The 27,188-nt window shown below is 38.2% G+C and overlaps 1 protein-coding gene across 6 annotated transcripts; it reads left to right on the top strand.

Annotated features, from left to right (window-relative positions):
- trim59 (tripartite motif containing 59) lies at window positions 1-23,423 on the top strand. Of its 6 annotated transcripts, none has more exons than XM_087993651.1 (4): window positions 67-549; window positions 7,927-8,091; window positions 14,361-14,420; window positions 19,330-23,423. In XM_087993651.1, exon 4 carries the CDS (start codon window positions 19,336-19,338, stop codon window positions 20,659-20,661), a length of 1,326 nt encoding a protein of 441 aa, XP_087849777.1. In that variant the 5' UTR covers window positions 67-549; window positions 7,927-8,091; window positions 14,361-14,420; window positions 19,330-19,335; the 3' UTR covers window positions 20,662-23,423. The 6 variants fall into 6 exon arrangements, 5 of the variants coding, with proteins under 5 accessions (XP_087849777.1, XP_087849779.1, XP_087849778.1 ...); XM_087993653.1 differs by having other exon boundaries at window positions 7,927-8,029; XR_015759199.1 differs by lacking the exons at window positions 14,361-14,420; window positions 19,330-23,423 and adding an exon at window positions 9,525-12,666 and having other exon boundaries at window positions 1-549.
- Window positions 23,424-27,188: the final 3,765 nt, after the last annotated feature.

The following is a 27,188-nucleotide window of genomic DNA, read 5'->3' on the forward strand; positions in this document are numbered from 1 at the left end:
ACTTGTTGGGCCGAAGGGCCTGTTTCCACACTGTAATCTAATCTAAACTGACCTAACAGTTTCAGTCACCCATTTAATGCGTCTTCTCTCGCTGTCTATTAAAATAAAGAAAAAAAGCAACACCGAATTGTCAAAATAAAAGAACTGCGGCTGCTGGAAATCTGAAACAGAAATGTTGTAACTCTGTATGGTGTTGCATATTAAGGATCTGCTTCACTTTAAGGGGTTAAACTATTCCCGAAGGGAATGGGATCGCCATAACCTTTTTTAACGGGCTGTGATGTTGGGTGTGCCCGTGCAGTCCGCCCGAATTTACTGAAGACTGTTTGATGGTTTAATGCAATTTTAAAAGATTCAAATCGGAGCAGCTCCTTCAGCTATTCGCTGCTTTTTGAAGAAGGGAATTTGCAGACATGCGCGTTGTGAAGACTGAGCTGGAAGATTGTCAGGGTTAGCGAGGCTAAGAAGCAGAAACCCTGGGTCATTCACTGTTCTCATCAGCCGCTAGGACAGCCGTGCCTTAGTCGCCCCGCGTGTTCATTTCGCCAGGTGAGTGGTCTCTCTATTGTCCCTTGTTTTCCGAGAGGAAGGGCTGGCAGCAAAACAGCAGCGAGAGCCCCGAATCTATAAAGCAGCCGTTTCATTGTTAGGCCCTTATCAAACCACATTTGGAACAGAGACCTCGCAGTTCGAATGCGCCTCCTAATTCACTGTGAACCCGGGGAGTCTGCATCATGGAGAAACAGTCACTTGTAATGACCGCTGGGGGGGGGGGGACAATGAGCCGAGGCAACGTTAACTCAGATAAATAACAAAGCAGGCTGACTGTGGCTCCCTTTAGGTGAAATTGAGATTAAGAAATGGACAAAACCGTTTATATATATATATATATATGGATCGAGTATCTTTCCTTGTTCGTGGAATCCCAATTTGTGATCGAAACTTTGAAACCGAAAATGAATGGCCCAATTTCATGTCAAACCCATCCATTCTGAAAACAAATACTAAAAGTGGCGTGAAGGCTATTGATCTGCTGCCTGTTTCAGTGTCATTGTTTTAAAGAATAACGTATGCAACTAATGACCCCTACAGTAAATGCTGTTTATAAACACTTGTGGGTGCAATATTTAGCGTAAGATGTTAAAAGGTCACTGTCTGCATTTGTTAGTTTTACCTCGATATCGTTCATTCTTGTTTAAAATTAGTGAACTGTATATCACCAAGTTAGTACTTCATTGTGTTGCTCGATGTGATAGGGAGATGTGTGAAGCTGTGACATCTTGCCATGAAATCATTTGGGGTAAACAATGACTTTGACGCCTGAACACTTTCCATTGTGGTATTTTTATTTATTTAATAATACATTACATAATTTATCCACTTCATCAAACCATGAATAAAATGAACAGTTGTGATGTGTGTAATCAGCTTAAAAAGATCAGTTATTGTAATGCCTGGTTAGGATATATGAGAGTCCATTGTGTAAAGCTGTCTTCTGTATGATTTGGAGGTGCCAGTGTTGGACTGGGGTGGACAAAGTTAAAAATCACACAACACCAGGTTTATTTGGAAGCACTAGCTTTCAGAGCGCTGCTCCTTCATCATGTGGTCGTGGCGTTTAAGATTGTAAGACACAGAATTTATAGCAAAAGTTTACAGTGTGATGCAACTGAAATTATATATTGAAAATGACCTGATTGTTTGTTAAGTCGCTCATCCTTGGCTTCAGTTACAGAGTCATAGAGATGTACAGCACAGAAACAGACCCTTTGGTCCAACTCGTCCATACTGACCAGATATCCCAACCTAACCAAGTCCCACCTGCCAGCGCCCGGCCCATATCCCTCCAAACCCATCCTGTTCATATACCCATCCAAATGCCTCTTAAATGTTGCAATTGTACCAGCCTCCACCACTTCCTCTGGCAGCTCATTCCATACATGTACCACCCTCTGCATGATAAGGTTGCCTCTTAGGTCCCTTTTATATCTTTCCCCTCTCACCCTAAACATATGCCCTGTAGTTCTGGACTCCCCGACCCCAGGGAAAAGACTTTGTCTATTTATCCTATCCATGGTCCTCATAATTTTGTAAACCTCTATGTCACCCCACAGCTTCCGACACTCCAGGGAAAACAGCCCTGGCATATTCAACCTCTCCCTAAAGCTCAAATCCTCCAAACCTGGCAGCATCCTTGTAAATCTTTTCTGAACCTTTTCAAGTTTCACAACATCTTTCCAATAGGATGGAAACCAGAATTGCATGCAATATTCCAAAAGTGACCTAACCAACGTCCTGTACAGCCGCAACATGACCTCCCAACTCCTGTACTCAATACTCTGACCAATAAAGGAAAGCATACCAAACACCTCTTCATTATCCTATCTACGTGTGACTCTACTTTCAAGGAGCTGTGAACCTGCACTCCAAGGTCTTTTATTTTTAACAGCAACACTCCCTAGGACTTTACCATTAAGCATATAAGTCCTGCTAAGATTTGCTTTCCCAAAATGCAGCACCTCATATTTATCTAAATTGAACTCCAGCTGCCACTTCTCAGCCCATTGGCTCATTTGATCAAGATCTCATTGTACTCTGAGGTAACCTTTTTCACTGTCCACTACACCTCCAATTTTGGTGTCATCTGCAAATTTACTAACTATACCTCTTATGGTCACATCCAAATCACTCTATATAAATGATGAAAAGTAGTGGACCCAGTTTTTGGTGTTTTTCCACTCCAACCAAACAATTTCTGAAGTTCTGTCCTCAAAACAATTCTTTCTTTATATCTGCCAGATACCTCAGATCATAAACTGCATTAGTCACGTGTTCTTTGGCTTTTTTTTTCCTTTTCACAGTACAGTGATCTTCACACAAAGGGAATGTTGAAATGAAAGCAAATTAATTCACTATTTTAAATAACTCATCATAAACTAAAACAAGAAACAAAAGAAATACTCTTTTTAAAGAATTATTTTCATGTTATCAACATGGGCTTGTCACCTTTCATGAGGAGTTGAAACTTTATTGCTGGAACAGCACAGCAGGTCAGGCAGCATCCAGGGAACAGGAGATTCGACGTTTCGGGCACAGGCCCTTCTTCAGGAATGCCTGTGCCCGAAACGTCGAATCTCCTGTTCCCTGGATGCTGCCTGACCTGCTGTGCTGTTCCAGCAATAAAGTTTCAACTTTGATCTCCAGCATCTGCAGACCTCACTTTCTCCTCGAACCTTTCATGAGGAAAATCATCTGGTGAATGGATATCACACAGGTCGCTGCAGATCAAAGTCATTACCACCACCTTGTTGAGGGCAATTAGGGATGTACAATAATCACTGATGTAGCAGCAATGCCCCCAGCGAGGGAAATAATAAAAAAGTCGAGGAAATATACTTAGTGACCACAAACAAAATGATGCCATGACATATTTTGATGTGAAATGGCATTGTAATGCAAAATTATCAATAGATGAAGCAATGCTTAATACATTTACTTGAGTGACTCCATTTCTTCATGTATCAGATTTAAACTGTCAACATTTGTAGGTTTCTCCTGTTCTTCGGTCATTGATAAAAAGGTGTTGTTTTGAGAACAGGTCAAATGCATCAAACATATATATTTCTGATCAAAATTTGGATGTTTTATTTCTCTTATTTCCAAACTCTATTAGCCTTACACCATGATAACTTTCCACTATTTTTCAGTGCTGTCATGTAATCTTGAAGGGGACACCTGAGTGCTTCTGCTGTTTACCCAAAATTTTGTATATTAGAATATGAAACAGATTAGCACTTCATTATATTTGTAGTTTCATCTCCAGGCAAGCAATACTGGATAATATAAATGGTCCCTCAAGAAAAAGGAAGATATTTATCTGTCTTTATTGTTTCTATATGAAGCTGGTGTTAACTTCAATTTCTCAAACTCAGTCCCGTAAACCTATTCTTATTTGGTAAAATTAATAGCTAGATTCTAATAGTCTTGTTGAGCCACACAATTGTTAAAAATGGAGGTTGATGTTTTTTTCTAAAATGACATGTATCGCACTTTCAAAATTAATGACTGAGAAAATGGTACTCGAATTTGTGAATCGCTTACCAGTTATTGCTTTCGTCAACAATTCGCTTTTTAGCAATTGCAACTAAAACTATATTGCTGGAAATTCTCTTGGAGGTTCAGTAATTGACGGCAATGTTGACCAAGCAAGTGATATATTTGATCACAAATCTGTGCTTTGTTGGTATTGTGGCTGTTGAGCCAAGGAAAGAAACATTGTCATGTTTTGTTGTGATGTTTAAAAGACTAGGAGCATGACAAGAATTTGTTGCTGTGACCTCACATGCCAGATGTGCTCTCAGAACCCATGGGATGATTTGTTTTGTAATCCTGCATATGTTACAAAATATTTGTTGGGCAACAGTTTCTTTGTTATGCTTTTATTAGTTTATCCTACATATGATTTACCTGTAACAGTATAATTGCCATTAACTGCCTATTATTTATGTTTTTAACTTTCTGGATTAAAAAATAGTTGACCTGAAAAAACTAAAATTCAGCGTTTATTCCATATGTAGCGAAGGTCAGTAATTGAGAGAGATATGTTTTGTCACAGCAATTTTATGTAAGCTCATACTGATTTAACCTATTGAACTTATTGTGACAAAGACACATTTTAAGTGATATTTAAAATCTAAATCTAAACAGGCCTTCCAGTAACTAATGTCATTGTATGGTAACATTTTTCAGAAGAATTTAGCTGATCCTATGAAAAAAAGCTTTACACACATGCATAAAATATACAGTATTGCATAACTAGAAAATCTGAAATAATCACAGAAAATGCAACAGTTTTAGAACTAATTGGTCTACACCTGATGGACATTGAGCAATGGTTTCCAAGCAATTTGGTTTGCTCATGTACATGCACTCCTATAATGGCCCTTTCAGGAACAATTCTGCTTTGGGTACAATGAATGACTGGGATGCAAACTGTCAGAAATTACACTGGGTGTTGAGAAGTTTTGTTTGTCTATCAATTTTCAGCTGAAATTTGTGTATCACCAGACCTTAAATCTGCCCTGTAATTGGGCACTGATCTAAAACAGTGAACCCTGGGCATTTGGTGATGGAGAAAAAAAAATTCAGTTACATGTAAGAGCACTTCTGGACATAAAGAGAGAAGAAAAGAAAAACATTTTTTGCTATTTAAAATGGAGACCTAGATTGTTGCTCCAGAGATTAAGTCAAATGACAGCTAGAGAATTTAAATTTGATTAATTAATAAATTTGGAATAAAATGTTGGTGTCATTAATGATGATCAGAAACTGTCATGTTCACCTAAGCCCTTCATGGGACGAAATCATCTGCCCTTATCAGATCTGGCCTGTACATGATTACAAACCCACAGCTTGGTGATTGACCTTTAACTACCATGTGAAGTGGAATAGCAAGATATGCAGCTGTTATCAATCAGCCACAGACTTTACTGGGTGTGGCTATAGCAATGGCTCCTTTCAAGCAGAGAAAAGAGAAATGATATTCTGGAATGAGGAAAGGGCAGTGACATGGAATAAATATTTTGTGTTTTCACAGCAGAAGACACAAGGTGTATATCAGAAATTGGGGGTAACCTTGGGATTAAAAAGAGAGAGTGGGAATTAAGATAATTAATATCAGAGAAAAATTGCTTGAGATACTTGAGGAATTAAAATCTGACATCCCATGGTCTTGATGGCTTACATCCTTGGATTCTAATAGAAATAGTAGTAGAGGTAGTGGATAGATTAGCTGCGGCTTTTCAAAATTTCTAAGATTTGGGAATAGTCACATCAAATTGGAAGCTGGCAACATAGCATTTTGAGCGGCACAGTGGCTCAGTGGTTAGCACTGCTGCCTCACAGGGCCAGGGACCCGGGTTCAATTCCCACCTTGAGCAACTGGCTGTGTGGAGTTTGCACATTCTCCCTGTGTCTGCGTGGGTTTCCTCCGGGTGCTCCAGTTTCCTCCCACAGTCCAAAGTTGTGCAGGTTAGGTGAATTGGCCACGCTAAATTGCCCTTAGTGTTAGGTGTATTAGTCAGGGGTAAATATAGGGGGGTGGGTTTCTCTTCAGAGGGTCGGTGTGGACTTGTTGGGCCGAAGAGCCTGTTTCTAAGCTGTAGGGAATCTAATCTAATCTAATCATTGCCTTTTAAGAAATGAAGGTGATGCAAACCAGGAACTATAGGCTAGCTGGTTTCATGTCATTGGAAAATGCTGAAATATATTGTCAAGAAAGTCTGAACAATAAGATAAGAAAAACAAATTATGTTTTTTTACTGTCAAGATGAGAAATTTCTTATTTTGAGAGTTGTAAATCTGTGGAATTCTTTACCAAAGGGAGGTGTTCGGACTGGATCATTAAGTATATTCAAGGTTGAGACAGTCAGATTTTTAATCAGGAAAGGATTCAAGATTTGTGGAGAAAAGGCAGCAAAGTGACGTTGAGGATTATCAGATTAGCCACGATGCTATTGAATGGTGGAGCAGATTCAAGCATGCTAAATGGCCTGCTTCTATCTATGTCTTATGATTCTGCTGAAATTTATTTGTGTATTATGATGAAGGATGTCATTTTATATATACTTTTTTTTAAGAGTTTGAAATTTAAATCAGTGGTGTAGGTTGTAGGTCTATTTTCACATTTTCACTAATGTGAGTGAAAATTTGTATGTGTTGTGGGGGGTCATGGCAAGGGAGAGGACACGGTGAAAAATGTTAGCTTAGTTTTGAGTTTAAAATACTAAAAAATTTAAATCCAGAGATTTCAAAGCTTTTGGTCATTTCAAAGGTGACCTGGTTAGAGTCAAAAGCAACTGTAGTCTCACTTAGAAAAAAAGACATTGCTCAGAACAGTTATGGAAATAAGTTATCTCCATGAAAGAATATAGTTTGTGAAAACTTTCAGACCAGGAGCGTTCAGTTAGAAATCTGCATTGCTTATTCAAAACTGAGAAAGCCTAAAATTTCAGTTATGTGAAGATTTTAGTACAGGGCTTCATAACTCATTGGACAGAAACTGAGAGAAATGCCATTAAGTCAAGCCTACAGATTGGACATAGAAGGAAATTTATCTGGATTTTGATTAACAATAAAGTGATGATATTGGAGAGTAGGTGCTATTTTGTTTTGTGGTATGTTTTGAGATCTTTCAAACTGTAATTTATTTAGATAGCCTGGTTTGTTTTTTTTTCCCTTCTATAATAAACCTTGGTTTTTTTTAAAAACAAAATCTGCAGCCTGGTGTTCTTACGTTTCAGAGATTAGATTAGAACAAAACACAAACTAATATCTATTGAGACAGATTTGTCCAGTAGTAACATGAGTTGGGATCATGATAATCTCAGCAAACATGATCATCCTCCATCATTGAACATAATTAAGGTTAGGATAGACAGATTATTTGGTCCCTCAGGGGATAATAGGGATCAGGTGGGAAGTGAAGGGGAAACTCAAGATCTGTCATGATCACATTGAACAGCATCAGGTCAGGCTCTGTGAGTTGTTTGAACTGCTCCTATTTCCTGTGTTCTCACTCCAAAAATTGGTGAAATCTTTGACTAGTGGTTCCATGAGTAAATGAGATTCTAACACCAGAATGTGAAAATTACCACAGAATAACTTAACTGCAAATGAAAAAGTAATTTTAAACAATTGTCATTATATTCCCTCACAAGTATGTTGTGTATATTGACCAAGTATTTTGTTGTTAATTCTTTGTTGCCATCCTTTATTGGTATCTATTCACCACCTTTTATTTTGCCTCCTGTACAATGAGTAATAGTTAATCTTTGCTGTCATTTATTTATTGTTCCGCAGTCTGCACATCTCTGTTAAGGTTCTTTAGGCTAATTGAAGGTGCTTCTGTTGTTTTCCTGATCACAGATGCCACCAGTCTAACACCGGTCTGTGGTGGATGCAGAAGCCAGTTTCCAGACACCTGCAGACTGACAGGCTCATGAAATGATCCTGGGCAAACATACAAGAGGTGAATGAAAAATAAATACTGGCTCACCAATTTTCTGGGCCACTGAGTACTGCAGAGAAAAGGTAGGCCAGTACTGCCCACGTTTCTTTTTAAAATAGAAGATTACCAATTGTTAGTGCTGGTGAATGGATTGCATTTCAGACATTTGCACTGAGTGTGAAGGTTTCCCAGATTAGGTAGAATAGAGTTCCTCTTGCTGTTCACCTTCCAACACAGACACACACACACAGTTACTCACTCTGTGGACAGAGAAAGAACTTTAATGTTTTGAGACTATTATGACTCATCTTCGGAACTGAAAGGAGTTGGAAAATTGTTTTATTTTTGCTGCAGACAGAGGGGGAGGAGGAGGAGGAGCAAGTGGAATTGACTGTAAGAGTCTTTGAAGCCAAGAACAAAGTGGTGAAGGGAAGGTAGAAAAGTAAAAAGGGTGTAAATTTAAAGTGTAAACAGAAGAAAGGTCCACACTGCTTGTGACCAAAGTCAAGAAGCAACAAATACGTGTGTGTTGTGTTTCATTAGTAGGCCCATGTTGGAAATGTTTGCATGGGAGTGCAGTGGTTTATTGAAATGACAAGTACCTGGAAGATCAGGGTCATTCGTAGGGATAAGGGGTTCTTCCGCAAAACAGTCACCTAGTCTGGGCTTGGTCTCGCCAGTGTAATGGTGACCACATTGTGAGCAGTGAGTGCAGTAGATTAATTTGAAAGAAAAACATGTAAAATGTTACTTCACCTAGAAAGTGTGTTTGAAGCCAGAGAGGAAAGAGGAAGTGAACGGTCAAATACACCTGTAATTGCACAGGGGACTAGGAAGTGTTAGCAATGATACAGGAATGGATCATGGTGTTAAGGAGGGTACAGACATTGTGGAATGCTGATAGTGGAGGGCAGGGGAAGGTGTGTTTGGTGATAGCATCCTACTGGAGGTGGTGGAAATGGTAGAGGATGATTCTTTGAATACAGAGACTGGTGAGTTGAAAAGTGAGTGCACAGTGAACCCTATAGTTGTTCTAGGAGGAAGGGGTGAGGATTGATCCATTTCACACAGAGCTGCCAGTCTGGTGAAGCTGAATTTGGTGGCTGTATAGTTTAACATTCTCTACCAACCTGTTTCTCTTGGGAAAGTAATCTTTTCGAGAAAAAGAATTAGCTGGATTAAAGAGCAGAATGAGACTATTTCAAGGCACCATTTTGTATGCCCTGCTTAAGAAAAGACCTGTGGATTGGCAGCAAGAACAAATTTGCTGAATCAACAAGAAAGTCAAGATATATGCACTGACACAGCCAACCTTTGAAAAACAGTCCATGTGCAAACACTTAAACGTATCATGGCATCACAGGGGTAGCAAGTATAGCACCTACTTTATAATTAGGTCTAAAGCTGTTTTTAATTTTTTGGGATGAAAACTTGATGGTAAAAGTCAGATTGCAGTCAGTATGCTTAGTTACTCTTTAAAAGATGCTTTACTTACTTTGTTCTTTTATCCTTATAGTCTTGGTCTTCGCAGAACTCTGAATCAGTCCCTTACACTTTCCTGCAGTGGATGAATATAGTTATTTTGCTACTAATGTTTAATAAATGTGATGAGAGTCACATGATTACATTATTATGGGGAATGTGGATTCTACAATGATAAAGCAGAGGCATCTCTTCTGGTGCACAGTTCCTCCTGTTACATACAGAAATGTTGAAGATTTGAGCATTGAACAAGCTCTACATCTCTGTGATGATTCTTCGTGCTCTTCATTAGGGAAGGAATAGACAGAGCCAAAGTATCGTTTATTTGCTGTCTTGAATATTACTAACCAACAATCTCTGCAGATCCAGTCAAATGTTTACTAGGCCTATCTGTTTGGAAGTAGATGTGTATATAATATCAGCAGGAGTTTGAAGAGGTGACACATTAACTGCTGGACCTTGAGAAAAAACTCAAAAAATCTGAAATAGATTAATGGAAGCCTTTACAACCCTGGCTATTGTCATCCAGTGGGTAAACAAGCAAAAGTTAGAGTGATGTCACTAACTAATAAGAATTCCACAGTTTTCCACAAAAGACAACCCATGAATCATACAGGGCTCTTCATCATATTTTTAAGTCCCTAGATGCCATTGATCCAGCCAAACCCCAGTGACTATTGTCAAATTATTCTAACACCCAAACAGTTTCCTGCTGATATCAAACTGACTACTCATCAGATAAAATGTTAAATCAAGGCCACTTGTTTTGACAGGTGGATGCAAAACATCCTATGGCTCTATTTGAACAATAATGGGTAGTACAAGAACAAACTTTAATCTATAAAACATAGCATGGAAAGTAGACAATTTACGTAGAAACAAGATAGAGTCAAGGGGACAGGTCAAGTCACTTCCCTTCTTGCCTGCAAACATAGACGGAGCTCCCAAAATACCCTGCTTGAATATTAAAATGTTCCCAAGAAAATAAAAAGTAACACATTTCCCCACCCTGTGGAGTTAACAGCTTCCATCATCTAAAAGTCCGTGAGTGAATAAGCAATTGTGTATTCATCACCAGAAATGTTCAACCTCCATTTTCTTCAGTTACCCAAGAAGAAAATGTTGTGTGTGAGAGTTCACATAATGGCAGCCGAGAGATGAGCCCCACACCAATTTAAAACTGCTGTTGGTGTAGAGAAACAGGTCATGCAGCAGCAGATTGCTGGTACAAAGAAGCTGTATGCTGCAACTGTGGGTAAGAGAGAGCACATTGAACAAGTGTGTTTGAGGAAGTACAGCAAAAGTACAAAAAGCGAAGAATGAGAAGAAAATCTACTGTGTACACGAATGGCATGAGAAAAGCCCAGACTCTGGACCCGAAGAGGAGCTGTTATTAAGCAGACTGGCTGTTGCTGATAGTGGTACCCGATACTGGTTTGCTACTTTTTGAATGGCAAACTTCTAAGAATGTAGGTGGATGCTGGAGTGGGGGTTTCTTTGAAATCTCAAAGTGTGTATCAGAACCAGCTAAATCATGTTGCACTGCAACCCTCAAAGATTCGACTAAGAACATACACAGTTAATTTGGTGCTTTTAAGGGGATATATCAATGCAAATGTTTTATTATGACTTCAATCTGGAGATTTGTCCTTGCATATTACCAAAGAAACTTTCCCAGCTTGGGAAATGTGGCTGGAGGAAAATCAAATTCAACTGGGATGAAGTAAATCACTTGTTAGAACCTGAGACTGACTTATCACAGATTCTAAAGAAACATGCCATTGTTTTCAATGGGGATGTAGGAAACTTGGAAGAGATCTCTGTCAAATTGAAAGTTAAGGATGAGAATGAAACAAAATGTTGCAAGGCGAGATCAGTGCCTTATGTAAACAGACGAAAAGCTGAGGCAGAATTCGAGAGGCTGGTCAAGATAGGAGTCCGTAAATATGAATGATTGGGCAACTATTGTAGCAATGATGAAGAAAGATGGATAGATATATATCTCAGTGATTTTAAGGTGACTATTGATCCAATATTGCGGGCTGAGCAGAAACCTTTGCTTTTAATTGATGACCTATTTGCTGGATTAGGTGGAGGTCAGCTTTTCAGTAAAAATGACCTGAGTCTGAGGGAGGGTGACTGGACCTGAAACATTAACTTTGATTTCTTTTCACAGATGCTGCCAGACCTGTTAATTTTTTCCAGCATCTTCTGCTTTTGTTTCTGACCTTGGTCAAGCCTATCTCCAGATGAACTGACATCTGAGTCACAGAAATACTTGACAATTGTAAACATAAACGACTATTCAAATACAAGAGACTTCCTTTTAGAATTACATCTGCACTTGCATTATTCCACTGTACCATGGGTCAGGTTTAAGTGGGTTGAAAGCAGTCCTGTATTACCTAGATAATATTTTAGTCACGGGAAGAAACAAGAAAAAACACCCTCCGTAATTTAGGTGTTACAGACATTTGAAGATTACTACCTAAGAATGTGGATTTTTAAATCTTCCATTGAATATTTGGGCCATGGCACTGGAATTACACATCACCTTCAAAAGTAAAGCCACAACTGGGGCACCAGCGCCTAAAAATGTAAACCAACTGTGATTATTTTTGAGCTTGCTAAATTTCTATGGCAGGTTTGTCCCGAATCTTGAAATCATTCTCAAGTTGTTCCAAAATCTATAAGCCCAAAACAAGAATTGGAAATGGGAAGGTCAATGTGAAACAGCCTTTACACAAACCAAAGATGCTTTCTTAAAGTCAAAAGTCTTGACCAATTTTGATCCAAAGTTACTGTTGCAACTGGCATGCAATGCATCACCCCAAGAAATGAATGCAGTTGTTTCTCATATATTAACCAATAGCTTTTGCGCCAAGATCGTTTAACAATGTAGAAATGAACGATGCATAGGTAGGAAAGAAGTTCTCAGAATCACTTTTGGCATTAGATGATTCCACCAATACCCGTAAAACCAGGAATTAACCCCATTGACAGTATGCAGACTATTAATCACAATATTTGGGGCTCATACAGGGATACTACTCTAGCAGCGAGCCATATGCAGAGATGGCCATTGTTGCTATCAGCTCACACTTATACAATTATATGGGGAGAAAGTGAGCACTGCAGATGCTGGAGATCAGAGCTGAAAATGTGTTGCTGGAAAAGCGCAGCAGGTCAGGTAGCATCCAAGGAACAGGAGAATCGACGTTTCGGGCATAAGCCCTTCTTCAGGAATGAGGAAAGTGTGTCCAGCAGGCTAAGATAAAAGGTAGGGAGGAGGTCCCTCCTTCCTACCTTTTATCTTAGCCTGCTGAACACACTTTACTCATTCCTGAAGAAGGGCTTATGCCTGAAACGTCGATTCTCTTGTTCCTTGGATGCTGCCTGACCTGCTGCGCTTTTCCAGCAACACATTTTCACCCCGTATACAATTATATATCAGTAATCCAATTCACGTGGGTATGCTGATGGGCTTTCTACATTATCTTTGACAAATGAGTTGACTACAAACAGTGCTTATATAGACATTTTCTACTGCAAATGAAGAGAACACAGCATAAATGTTGAAAGGTACATTAGAAATGATCTACAAATAACAATTCCAAATAGGGATCTGGATATACCTGAGAACAGAACAGAAACTGGAGCATTTGAGCAAGCCAGTACCCTAGTAGAGAATACATTGTGTGAACCTTTGAACACTGAATCATCTCAGAAAAAGACAACAGATGATATTCCTAAAATACTAGAAGTTAAAGCCAGTTAGAAAAATAAACAGATGTCCGAGATGCACCAATGGCCATGCAGGAATCAAAGTCCTTTGGTTCCAACATCCAAAAGACCAACGTCTTTTCCACTGACTGTATGATGTAATGATATTTACAGTATGATTGTAAATATTGTGACTGTTTTAATTGCAGGAACCACTGATGTAAAGGGTGAGGGATGTTGTGTATTTGGTATTATGGTGGACTGTCACTTTTAAGAATCCAAACAAGTGCCATCATGACATCACCATTGGCCAATTTGGACAGGAACAGTTTAGTCTAACCTTGCTGACTACAGAGTGAATGCCTCCTTAATACAGACCCTGCTGTTGTTGAACACTTCGGTCTCCTGGTCTTTCTTGAAACATGACAGAAAACATCAGGCAATTACAATTACATTTCAAGTATTGAGAAGTGAACATATACAGGTCATTCTGGTATAAAGCATCTTTCATTAACTCGAATTGGCTACAATGTGATTGACAAATTATGGTTTCTGTTTGGATAATCTGAACTTTCTACTTGACGGAGATCACAAATTTCTATAACAATCTTCTACAGTACGGTTTTCTATTGAGATTTTCCATAGTGCGATTTTCTACAGTGCGAGGCTACAAAGGAATGCAACTGTCACGTTGTATTGTATTCTTCCTTTTAGTTTAAACTTACGAAAAGCCTGCTTTCTGCCTTTTGCTGAGAGTTGCAGTGCTTAAGGAGTCAAAACACATCTTGTAGTTTGTTGAGAGGTGGAAAAGGGGAGAATCATTAAAAGAACAGTTAAAAATGAGCATTTGGGCAATCTGAACAATTCTTTTTCAGAATTTAGTGGCTACTTGATCAAAGCAGTGTAATTTATTTAAATGTGCTTGGAAGAGATCTTTATTATTTTTCAAATTGAGCATATGTATACATTTTAAACATTTTGTTCATTTCTCATCATTTCTTGAAGAGGCTTGGCTTGTTTCCTTGTTTTACTGTTATATACCTCAATTAAATGCTCCTCCTCCTGTGTTCCAAACAAAACAGCACCAGTCTAACCAGTCAGGTGAGATTCTTCAAATCCTAAAATTTATTGTCTATTCTCTTTCTAGTTTGTCCTTACAAAATGCATCTATCTGGATTCAGTTCCATCTGCCACCTTGGCACACCCGGCAAGTTTTTTTTGTCTTTCTGTGAGATATTTATTGCCACTCCCTGTTGATGTTTGACTTTTCTCATCACCATTTATGACACTTTACATCCTGCTGCAGCAACAACATCCCACGTCCCTGTGTGTTCCAGACTTTTATCACATGAACAAGGGATATAATTTAAATAATGAATAACAAAGTCAATTTGGATAATAGGCTAGGGGATAGCTCAGTAGAAATAGTAAATAGTTTACGTTATTTTTTCCACAATATTCAGAATTAATATTCCTGCCACATGAGGTCCAAGTCATATTTACAAAAGCAATTCCATACAGGCATGTAATTTTAAAGACTCAACGTATGAATGGTTTCTGTACTCATTAATGACTATTTTATGTTATCCTGAGTTGTGTTCTGGCTTGCATACAACTTGACTCTTGAATCGACTCAAGAATGGACACTATTCACAACCCGGGAACTGCCTGTAACAAAGAAAAAGTCTTGATTAAGGACCTACCATCCATGGTTAACTGAAGAAGTTAGGGAAAGCATCACACCTAAGGAAAAAAACATATAAGTGTGCAAAGATGAGTGGTAGGTCAATGAGTTGTCAGAATATTAAGAGTGGCAGAAAATGATGGAAATGTTAATCCAGAGGAATCAAGAAAATTTTGGTCTTCTAGACGGAATGGGAAATTAATAGTGAGTAAAAAGGAAATAGCAGATGAAATTAGCGTAATTGCTTCTGCCTTCATTATAAAAGATACAAACATTCTAGTAATGGCTGTGAATCAGAAGGTAGAAGGGAAAGAGGAATTTAGTGAAATTATAATCTTAATGAAAGCTTACTGAACACATTGATGGAACCTTGGGCTCAAAAGTCTCTAGGTCTAAATGCACTTCTTCCTTGAGTCTTAGTAGAGGTAGCTAATGAGGTAGTACATGTATTATTAATGTTCCAAAATTTGCTTAATTCCAGAAAGGTTCCATTGGACTGAAACATAGTAACATAACCCCTCCTATTCTAAAAGGGAATGAGGCAGAAAATAGGAACTACAGTTAGTTTGGTTGCTGTTGTGAGGAAAGTGTTAGAGAATCAAGCATTAAAGAGATTATAGCTGTGCACTTAGAAAAACCTCAAAACAAACACGAAGAGGCACTATGAACTCAACAAAGCGAAATCATGTTTAAGCAGTTTATTGGAATTCTTTTGAGGGGATAACATAAGTTGTGAATAAAAGAAAACCTGTAGACCTTTCAGGATTTTTGAAGACATTTAATAATAGGGCAGATAATAGAAACTCATGTTGTAATGGTTAACATATATGAGCATGGTTAGAAGTTTGGCTGGTTGGTAGAAGGCAGAGTATCTGTGCTGGGACCTCAACCTTTTAAATTTTCATCAAAGACTTGGAAGTGGGAAGAAGGAAGCCAAGATATGGTAGATAAATCTGCTGACAACACCAAGACAGATAAGAAAGTATATTGTGAAAAATATGCAAGGGGTGAGCAAAAATCTGACATGGGTATAATGTGGGAAAATGTGAAGTTGTTCACTTTGGCAGGAAGAATGAAGAGCAGAACATTACTTAAAGGAGGAACACTTGTGGTATTCTGGGGCACAGAAGGATTTAGGTTTCTCTAGAGTATGAGTCACAAAAATATTTAGTATGCAGGTACAGCAAAATCAAGAGGCCAATGGGATGCTATTCTTTATTATGAGGGATATTGAACATAAAAGTAAGGAAATTATGCTTCAGTTGTACATGGCATTGGTGAGATCATATCTCAAATGAGTGTGTGGTTTTGGTCTCCTTATTTAAAGAAGAATGCAAATGAATTGGAGGTTGTTCAGAGGTGATTTTATAAATTGAAAGTGGAATGAGTAGGTTGTCTTCTGAGGAAAGATTACAAAGGCTGAGCTTGCTTCCAGTGAAATTTTAGTAGAGTAAGGGATGACTTGAGTGAATAAATCCTGAACAATCTTAACATGTGAATAGAATAACTTTTCTTGCAGGTGTGCATCCAAAAATAGAGGACCCTGTTCGAAAATTTTGGGTTCACTTTTTCGGACCGATGAAAATTTTTTTCTGAGGGTTGAGAGTATGGAGCTGTCTGCTTCAGAGGTGGTGAACATGGGGTCTATTAACTATTTTCAAGGCAAAGGTAGCTAGATTCTTGTTAGGCATGTGATTCAGATACTATCAGGTGAGATAGGAGTGTGGAATTCAAAACACAAACAGATCAGATTGAATGTCAGAGCAAGCTTGAGAGCTGAATGGTTTGCTCCTGTTCCTATTTTGTGTGTTCATAAGTAATGCTTCCTTTTGCTGAATTAACATTCTAGTATCAATGCCAATCAAGTTATGTAAATATGCACCAACTACCTTTTCACAAATTTCTCTTCTTGTAGTCAGTTGTTTTTTTAACCACATGGATCTATCAGCCACAGTCTGATTACTAGTCTGCTTCTTAGAATCTTGATATCTTCCAATTTACTGATCCTACCCTGTAGTGCAAAGACGTTTGACCTGTTATACCCATGATAGATCTTGCAGCAATAGTGCTTAGCCTCACGTTTCACTTAATCCAGAATTTCCTTACTCTCCAGTATCAGTTCAATTCCCTTTTAAAAAGATTTACAGAATTAACTTTTACATTTCTAATTCAGTGGTTGATGTAGGTATTGAGTAAAAAAAATTTCTAAATTGTTTGCCAGTATTTTTAACCCTATAAGCAACATTCCTTCTAATTTTTCCGGCCGCTGTGCAAATCTCTAATGTCTGAGTGAGGTAGCATTTTCCACAAGGGGAAGCTATGCATCAGCACCTGAGGTGGTATGTGTAGTGTTTCCTTGCAGCTACACAGCCATGCAACTTAGAGGAAATCTGTCTATGGCTCTGGTTATTGAATCTCCGCTATTCAAGAAAAAAAAGTTTTTTAATGCTCCACCTATTCTCTTCAAAGGAATATGGCTCATTTATGTCTGAATACTCTCTCCTGGAAGGTCAATCTCTGATCAGTTTTTTTTCACCTGGCTGTTGCTTTCCCCAAAGTACTCATGCGAGGATCACTGAAACTAGCTCTTCACCAGGTCACTATTTTTATTTTTGATATTACTTTTTGAAAAAGTAGAGAGAGAATAAAATTGTTACCTTTGGTCAAGGACCGGTCAACACAGACTTAAGACGAATAGCAAAAGAATCAAAAGCAATTTGAAGGATTTTTAAAAAAAATAGTAAGTGGCTAGATTTGGAATGCACATTCTGAGGGGTTTGTGGAAGTAGAATCAGTTATGTCTTTCAAAAGATATTTAATAAATATGTTGGGGTAGAAAGAATATAGGCTCGAGAGTGAGATTATTAGAATTGCTTTTGCAAAGAGCTAATGGGTCAAACTGCATCTTTGTTATAATGTATGATTTTAAAAAAATTTCTGGTCTCTTTGCATAATTACTTGAAACAGAGTGATATTGTGGCCAAGGTTAGCTAAATTATCTCCGACTGTAACAGATTCCATTCACCTTAGTTCATTTCCCAAAATTTAACACCGCTTCCTTCTTGTTGGACTAGACATATTAATTAAGATGTTTCCTATTTGTTTCTCCAATCCCAGCACTCCTATAACCTTCTAACCACAAATTCCATTTCCTTACTCACTTTTTGACTCAAAATACATCTGTTTAAACCATTTCCTTACTTACATCTGCAAAACTATAATTAGGGACAGATAATTGTTTTAGGAAGTTGCGGCTAAAGGATCCTATTGTATGCATGTATAAAATAAAAATGTAAAACTAATATACTCTCTCAACCAACAAGTTAGCTAAGGGAATTACATTGCTCTAATTAACTATTTTCATACAGCAGGTATTAAATCTTTTATCTATTATCAAGTTCTCCTGTATTAGTAAAAAAAAAGGATTCATAAATAACAAACTCAATAAAGTAGGAAGATGGCATCAGTGTCCAAGTCTTGGACGTGCTTGAGAAAATTTCTACAGGGAAAGGTGCTACCTAAAGTTTCTATTGAGCTGATGAATACAAAGTAGCATCTTGGTATGCATACTTTATAACACTAAGCAAGTTCTGTGAATGAAGAATGGTTCCCATGGAGAGCATTGAAAGCCCACACACTTATGGCTTTGTTGAGGCATTACAGGTGTAAATTTTCAGATCTCAAGGATTAATTAAAGCTCTAGGAGTATACCTGGGGAGAAATAGAACTACTTCACTTCAGCATTCCCTAGCTTTGTCCCAAAGGGGCTTACATTCTCTGAGGATGGCTTCACTACTTCTTGTTGTACTGCACTTTATCAATTTGTGTGGAAATATTTCTAGTCAGGATGCAATTTGAACATAATGTTTTGCCTACTTCAGTCACATCATTTGGCCATGCCCTACCTTACACCCACCATTCTTGACACTGTATCCAAAGTTTTCATCTCTGGACTTGATTCCTCAAATTTTTTTTTGATGAACTCTTATCTGTAAACTTCTATTGCTGCAAATTGTCCGAAATACAGCTACCTGCACCAAGTCATTTTTCTATCACTCTCGTCATCCAACATATTTAAAATATTTGTCCTTTTTTTTTAGTATGGCCTCATCCTTTTGTCCAGGAGACCTCCTTCAAGCACTTTATCCTCTCACATGTTTTAATCCTGTTACTTGCATTGTCCTCCCCTCATCTAGCATTGGTAACAAAGCCTTGGCTTTAACTTCGGTAAATCACCTTAAAATCCTTATTCTTAAGCTTTCTTTCATTTCTAATGCTCCTTAAATGTTGTGCCTGCTCCTTATTTTCTTTCTGTAAAAGTATATTGATTTTTACATTGACAGTATACATTCAAATTTGTGCATTTAAATTCTGAAGTATTTTATTGAGGACAATTGAGATGTAGTTAAAATGTTTAATTATTTACTTGCAGGCAAGAATGGATCATTTTGAGGAAGACCTGACATGTTCTGTATGCTACTCCATCTTTGAAGACCCTCGTGTATTGCCTTGTTCTCACACTTTTTGCCGAACCTGTTTGGAGAACATTGTTCATGAATCAACAAATTTTTCCATTTGGCGACATCTTCGAATCCCACTGAAATGTCCTACTTGTAGAAGTATTGTGGAACTTCCCCCCGTGGGCATAAGCTCATTACCAATAAACTTTTCACTGATGGGAATTATTGAGAAATACCAGAAAGAAGAACACCCAAAGACTCCTACCTGTTCAGAGCACTTCAGGCAACCGTTAAACATGTTTTGTTTGTTTGACCGTAAATTGGTATGTGGTTATTGCTTGACAGTGGGCCATCATCAAGGCCATCCCATTGATGATCTCCAGCATGCTTATAATAAAGAAAAGGAAACATGTAGCAAACTTGTTGAACAACTGACTGAAAAACACTGGGCTAAAGTATCCATTTTCATTGAACAACTGGAGCACCAGAGAACACAAACGGAACAAACCATTCAACAAGATAAAGAAACCGTTATCCAATATTTTGAGAATCTGCAAAAAATAGTGGAAAGCAAAAAGCAAGCTTTTCTGGTTACTTTTGATGAGATCAGTTTAAGGATTACCAGTGAGTATGTTCCATTAATTCAGAAAATGCAAAAACTGAAGGAAGAACAACATGACCTTCTAACATTTAGTACATATTTAGAAGATGAAAAGGATCCTTTGGCTTTCCTTGAGAAAGTTCACCTTTACCGTCAGAGAGTAAATAATTTAATGAAAACTCAGCTTCCTTTTATTCGGCCACTGAATATACAACCACGAGCAGCACAATTTCTGACAGAGAAATGGTCAAAAGTCACTGTTGACCATGTTAAAGATGCACCAGTCCTGGAAGTGAAACATTGCTTGGAAAACCACTGGAATAAAGATCTTAGTTTATGTATTAAACAAATCAAAGGATTATCTCAAAGATTGCCAGTTTTAACAGTGCTGTTCTTGCTAACTCTTATGTCATTGGGTTTTTTGATGAAAGATTGTTGTGTTAATGTGTTAAATACCACAGTTATTGATCTCCCACAGGTGAAGCAGATGTGTGATCTAATGTCAGAAGTTTGTGCTGGGTTTCATTCCTTAAAGGCTGCATTGGGACATTCAGTACAATCATTGGTTAATTTTTTTTGCCAGTTGATTGTTTCTTTTCCTTGCATTTATCAAATGTGTGGCTTTCAATTAAGTACTGTATTTCAGTATGCTTCAAGCAGTTTACAGAATTTACTTCCCTCAGAAAGTCATGAACAAGCTTAACTGAAATGTGATTTCCTCCTCATTGTATTAATCATTCATTGACTGGTTAGAATTAATTTGCCATTTACACAATCAAGTAGTCAATGCTACATATTTAAATATTTTCTAAATCAATGTTTTTAAAGGTAGCATTATCCTCATTTGTTTTAGCTGAGGAATGATTGATGAGAGTAAATTTGACCACTTTCAATACACAATATTAATAAAGGGCACTTAAGGTTTAGTATAGTTCAGATTGTAGCATAAACATGTTAAAACCATACCCACTAAAAACCAGAATCATACTGTGCATCATTTGTGTGTAATTTCCATATTCCATTTAAAGTGATTACTCTAATTTCATGTTGCTATTTTATGCAACCTAAACTCTCCTCCAGGTTAGATTTACACAGCCAGATGCAGGTAGGTTTGCTGATCCTTCCAGACTGACTGAATCTCCTGCATTAAGAATATTTACTGTAATATCAGAACAAATTAGGAAAGTAGCTTTAATGTACAGGGAAATGGCACTTTGAAAAGTTAGTGTGCAGGTAACTCAGTTTGAGGACATGGCATTTTTCATTGGGAAATTCACGTTTTGGCTGCAGCAATACCCATCTCAGGAACAATTCTGATCAGACAGCAATCCTGCCCTCCTCTATTTTTATAATATTTTATGCAATACTAATATTCCAAGATTACGCAAGAATGTTCTGGAATGGAAAGAGGATCTCCTGGGCAGTACTTCTAGGAACCTGGATGACGGAGAGCTTTTAGGAGAAAGTGAGGACTGCAGATGCTGGAGATCAGAGCTGAAAATGTGTTGCTGGAAAAGTGCAGCAGGTCAGGCAGCATCCAAGGAGCAGGAGAATCGACGTTTTGGGCATGAGCCCTTCTTCAGGAATGAGGAGTGTGCCAAGCAGGCTAAGATAAAAGGTAGGGAGGAGGGACTTGGGGGAGGTGCATTGGAAATGTGGAAGGAGGTTAAGGTGAGGGTGATAGGCGGAGTGGGGGGGCGGAGAAGTCAGGAAGAAGATTGCAGGTTAGGGAGGTGGTGCTGAGTTCGAGGATTGGGACTGAGACAAGGTGGGGGAAGGGGAAATGAGGAAACTGGAGAAATCTGAGTTCATTCCTTGTGGTTGGAGGGTTCCTAGGCGGAAGATGAGGCGCTCTTCTTCCAGCCGTCATGTTGCTATGGTCTGGCGATGGAGGAGTCCAAGGACCTGCATGTCCTTGGTGGAGTGGGAGGGGGAGTTGAAGTGTTGAGCCACGGGGTGGTTGGTCCGGGTGTCCCAGAGATGTTCTCTGAAATGTTCCGCAAGTAGGCGGCCTGTCTCCCCGATATAGAGGAGGCCACATCGGGTGCAGTGGATGCAGTAAATGATATGTGTGGAGGTGCAGGTGAATTTGTGGCAGATATGGAAGGATCCCTTGGGGCCTTGGAGGGAAGTTCCAAACGGACCCCATCACCAGGGATATATTTCCCCCCCTCTCCCCTATCAGCGTTCCGAAAAGATCACACCCCCCGTGACTCCCTTGTCAGGTCCACACCCCCACCAACCCAACCTCCACTCCCGGCACCTTCCCCTGCAACCGCAAGAAATGCAAAACTTGCGCCCACACCTCCCCCCTTACAGCCAGTGTGGAATTCTTTGCATTGTCAACACCAAATATGGTAAGTGTACGTGTTGACATTTTTTTTCATATCTCTGAATTCTGACAATAGCTAGGAGCATCATGGTGGAACAAAGTGATTCTCTCCCTCTTAATATTTTTCATGTTATATATTCATCTGTATGGAAATATTGTATGAAAAACGAGTGTTTCACAAACAAGGAATTGGTAAAACAAGCAAATCCTGTGTCTTATTCTGAGGATGAAGGGAGAATTAATTTCAACACAATTATGTCATCTAATAATAATGATGTGTTGAGCATAAAGATCAGTTGGAAAGGAGTTTTTTTTTTTTAAAATTCCACAAATGTGGATGTTGTTGACAATGTCAGTTATTGCCCACAAGGTTGTTGGTGGTAACATTTGTGGTTCGAGATCATTTCAGAGGACAATGAAGAGGCGACCACATAGTTGTGGGTGGAGTCATACAGATAGATCAGATAAAGACTGCAAGTTTCCTTCCGTAAAGGACACTATTGAACAAGGGGAGTTTTATGATACTAGCTTTGTATTCCAGATTTATTTAACAAACTAAATTTTAAGGTCTAACTGTCAGAAGGTACACATAATTGTCAAATTTGCATTGCATCACAGTAAAACTCTGTTGAAAATGCAGTTTAGCAGTTTTTAAGTTTCTGGCTGTGTTGTATTTTCCAAAAAAAAAACAGGTTAAATTCCCCAAATTGCTGTCATTGTGTAACTAAGGTCAGATTCTGTGATAATGGGCTGTTCGATGAGAGAAAAAGTTTACAAAAAAAAGGACAGCAGAGTATTTGGTTTAATGTGATGGGCATCTCCTGCAATACATTCTAGAACAATGAAATATTTTATAAATTTTTCTACATCAAAACTTTTAATACAACCAACTGTCTTGTATATAAAATCTATAATAGTTCCCACTATTTTAATGCTTAAAAAAATTGTTGTTGGTTTCCACCTAAACAGAGAATGAAACCATTTCAGTTGTATGGATAAGTGTAGTTTGGAACAGTGTGCTTAAAAGGTCATCTTTTGCTCCACACTAACAAGGGAAAAACAGAGTAAATTAGTGCCTTCTGGAATTTAATGGAGCAGATGTCTGTCTTAAAGTCAATTCTTTACATAATCTAGCACTCAAAGAAAAATCAGTACAGGCTAGAATTACAGTAATACTAAACATGCTGAGATACAGATTAGGTACCTTTTACAAAATTTTGTTTTACATTGAGTATAAAACAAATATTGCAATAGATTGCTATAAAAGTATGTAGTCAATATATTTCCAGATTCCCTTTTTGTATGAGTCTAAATAATTGACAAATGTTCAGTATTTCAGCATTGTAAGTTACATATCAGTTGCATGGGACATTTGTATTTTTGTCACAATAAGTAAATGTTATCAATGATACTAATCAGTTTTACTCATGCTTAAATGTAGAGCATTTTACAACACTAATAAAATTAATAGTTGGAAGTTGATAATATGAAGACAATGATCGATCATGGTAATAGCATTTGAATGTCAGCATCCTGCAATGCTTCATCCTTTTCCAGCTCTTCCTCCAAACAATCTCTCAGGTTTAGTTGTTTCCAAGACAAACTGGCTGAAGGCTTCAAATATATTCAAAAGATCGATACAATATGCGTAAAGCACTCAAAAAGGGTGTTCTTAATATTAAATTATCTGCTGGAACCACGGTCTTAGCAGCATTTAGCCATTTTTCAGTGACTGACACATTCTACTCACATCTCTTATCAGAGATGGAAGGTAAAAGATTAAGACTGGAAGCAATGCATCGTCCCTTCCTTTAACTGCCAAATATAAATCAATTGTGTCAAAGGTTAGCAGAACTACATTTTCTTCGATCATAATTAACAAAATAGTCTGGGTCAAGCCATAGGTCCTTTCTCAATGAAACCATAACTTCCACCTGAAAAGGAAAAAGAAAGTAGACCAGGAATACAAATTCAGCAGATATGCAGAAGACATTCTCTACATTATCATAGAAAAAACAGGATATGCACAGATTGATTATACACTTTTTTAAAAAATGGTTTGATACGACTTTCAACCTTGTTACTTAGATCTTCAGAACTACCGCTGGCCAGATTTTTGTCCAGCTGCATTATGTTTTAGATTCATTTAGATGTGCAAATGACAGGCTGGCCTATTTTCCCTTCCATAATTACCCCCAAGTGGTAGTAATGTGCTGCTTTTTAAACTGTCAGATTCCATGAGCTTTGGTATACCCAATGGTGTTAGGAAGACTGTTTCAAGATTTTGCCTCCGTGACCTTGAGAGAATGGCAATGCCGTTTCATGTCAGGATGTAGAGGGGCAAGGAGGCAAACTTGCAGATGCTGATATCACCATTCTCTTTGGTAGAAGTTGAGAGTTTGGAAAATACTGAAGGAGCCTTTAGTGAATTGCCACGGTATAGTTGTACATGGTATGCACAACTGCCACGAAGTCAGGAATGCAGTGTTATGGAACAGATGAACCCTTTAAAACATATCAAGGAGATAGCATATATCCTAACATTTATCTTATTTAAAGGCAACTAAGGCTCTACATTCGAGCTGATTAGATTGGTTAAACTACGAGGCTTTAAACAAACACACTTTCTTCTTGCACCAGTTAAATACAAACAAAGCAAGAATTGGCATAACTTTTAACTCTATCAAAACACTTAAAATAATATGTTGAACTACTAAACTGTTCCAATTTAACAGCATCCCATAAACACACCTTCTGCAAGGGCAAATTCAGCAAAACAGATATCCTCCAACTGCTATCTCCACCAGTCCAGGTGAAGGAACACCAACAATGAATCGAGCAGCAGACAGCACGCAAGCTTTTGCGGCAGCAGCAAATGCTCAATCTAGCAGCTTCAACTTTGACAAGTGAAAGCAAAAACTAAAAACCTGTATCTGTGAGAGCCTGCTCCACTCTTTTTTTGTTTTAAAATACTTTTTTAAAAAACCCCAAAGCTACTTACTCTGCCTCCCCTTAAGTAGCCATCTCATCACCAGGTCTACAACTCCTCTCCAAGAGAAACAGGATAAATCTCTTAAAAGCACATTTTGTCATATGAAAGAATAAATGAAGGTGGCAGAAGGGTGACCTGGATGCTGTCAGACTCAAGTGTTGTCGGAGCTAAACTAATCTAGCAAGCGAAGTGTATTCCATCACATTCCTAGTTTCTGCCTTATAGACCATAGACAGACTTGAAAGTCATAAAATAATTTGCCACCTCTACTTCCAACCTCAGACTTGCTCTTGTATTACATGTCAGTACAGTTAAATTTCTGGTCAATGGTAATCATTCAAGATGTTGATAGTGGGGAAATTCAGCAATGGTAGTACCATTTATGTCAAGATATCTAGATTCTGTGATGGGAAATGATCATTGCCTGGCACTTGTGTGGCACAAACCTTACTTCACACGGATTCAGGGAGAAAGTGAGAGCTGCAGATGCTGGAGATCAGAGCTGAAAATGTGTTGCTGGAAAAGCGCAGCAGGTCAGGCAGCATCCAAGAAACGTCGATTCTCCTGTTCCTTGGATGCTGCCCGACCTGCTGCGCTTTTCCAGCAACACATTTTCAGCTTTGACATGGATTCATCCAAGCCTGGCTGTATAAGGACTGAGTCTACTCCATCAGATTTCATCCTTTTTTTTGTGTACAGGATATATCTGAATGATTTTCTACATTACCAGGAAGATACAAGCTTTGTATCATATTGACACTGGGGCATAGCTAATCCTAGAGCACAGGTTTTCTGTGCTATCACCAAAATGTTGTCAGGGCTCAGTCTTTACTATATCCAGTGTCTTTAAGCATTTCTTAGTGTGGTGTGGAGTGAGTCAAATTAGCTGAATGCAGCCAGTAAGACAGGATGCACCCAGGAGTGACAATAGTGATGTCTGGGGAATACTTACAAAATTGTATCTCAAATGTCAGACTGTGAAATAGCTCTCTGAATTTTGGTACTAGGCTCAAAATATTAAAAAGCATTTGGGGTCAACAGAACTGGATTGTCTTTTGTTGTATCTGATGCATAGATAGATGTCAGCTTTAATCTATTTTAAACTTTAAATTTGAAACAATTGAGTGACTTGTTAGATTATTTCAAAGGGTGGTTGACAGTCAATCAAATTCCTGTTAGTCTGGAATATGTAGGTCAAGGATGGTGGATCTCCTCTTTGAACGACATTCATGAAAAAAGATAGATATTTAGGAAAATGGTTCTATGGTCAAGTCAAGTCCACATATATTCATTAAATTCAAATTCCACCAGTTAGCTACATGATGGGGTTTTGAACCCACGCCTTCAGGGTCAGCTTGGGCCTCTGGATTACTCGTCTAGTGACATTATGCCACCTTAATACATAGAGGATGAGGTTTGCTGTATAAATGGTTAGGTGAAGTGCTTTGGATGTTTTATTTCATTAAGAAGGTACTATACAAGTCCAAGGGAATTTTTAGAAGGAGATTTAGTTGAAAACAATACGGCATCACATTTTTTGTAAGAGTCCAAATGCTACCTGATCAAATTACAGATCCTTATGCTTCAATATATGCTGCATTTCCAATAAATCAGATACATTACAAGTTGGCAGTGCTGTAAAATAGACATTGGGAATTTTAATTGGCTGATTAAAGCAGAAATTAGAATTTTCATGCAAGGTGTTTAAATACATACCCAAAGGGAAAATCAAATAAAAATGAGTAAATGTTATTGGGGATAAAATTTCAAAAAGAAAAAATTCAAAAAAGCTATGCCAGGCCAGCAAAAATGCATTTGTCAAGTGGTTGTGTTAACAACCCCCCCCCCCCTACAGCTTCGAGCAATGTCTCAGTGACCTCTGAACAACCTTTCACAATTCAACCCA

This window comes from Chiloscyllium plagiosum, unplaced genomic scaffold, assembly GCF_037043375.1.
Source record: "Chiloscyllium plagiosum isolate Xiang-an unplaced genomic scaffold, Cpla_swu_hap1 HiC_scaffold_13, whole genome shotgun sequence".
Taxonomy (NCBI): domain Eukaryota; kingdom Metazoa; phylum Chordata; class Chondrichthyes; order Orectolobiformes; family Hemiscylliidae; genus Chiloscyllium; species Chiloscyllium plagiosum.

Coding starts and splice junctions, on each gene's coding strand:
- trim59 (XM_087993651.1), top strand. CDS start 19,336: ATGGATCATTTTGAGGAAGACCTGACATGTTCTGTATGCTACTCCATC.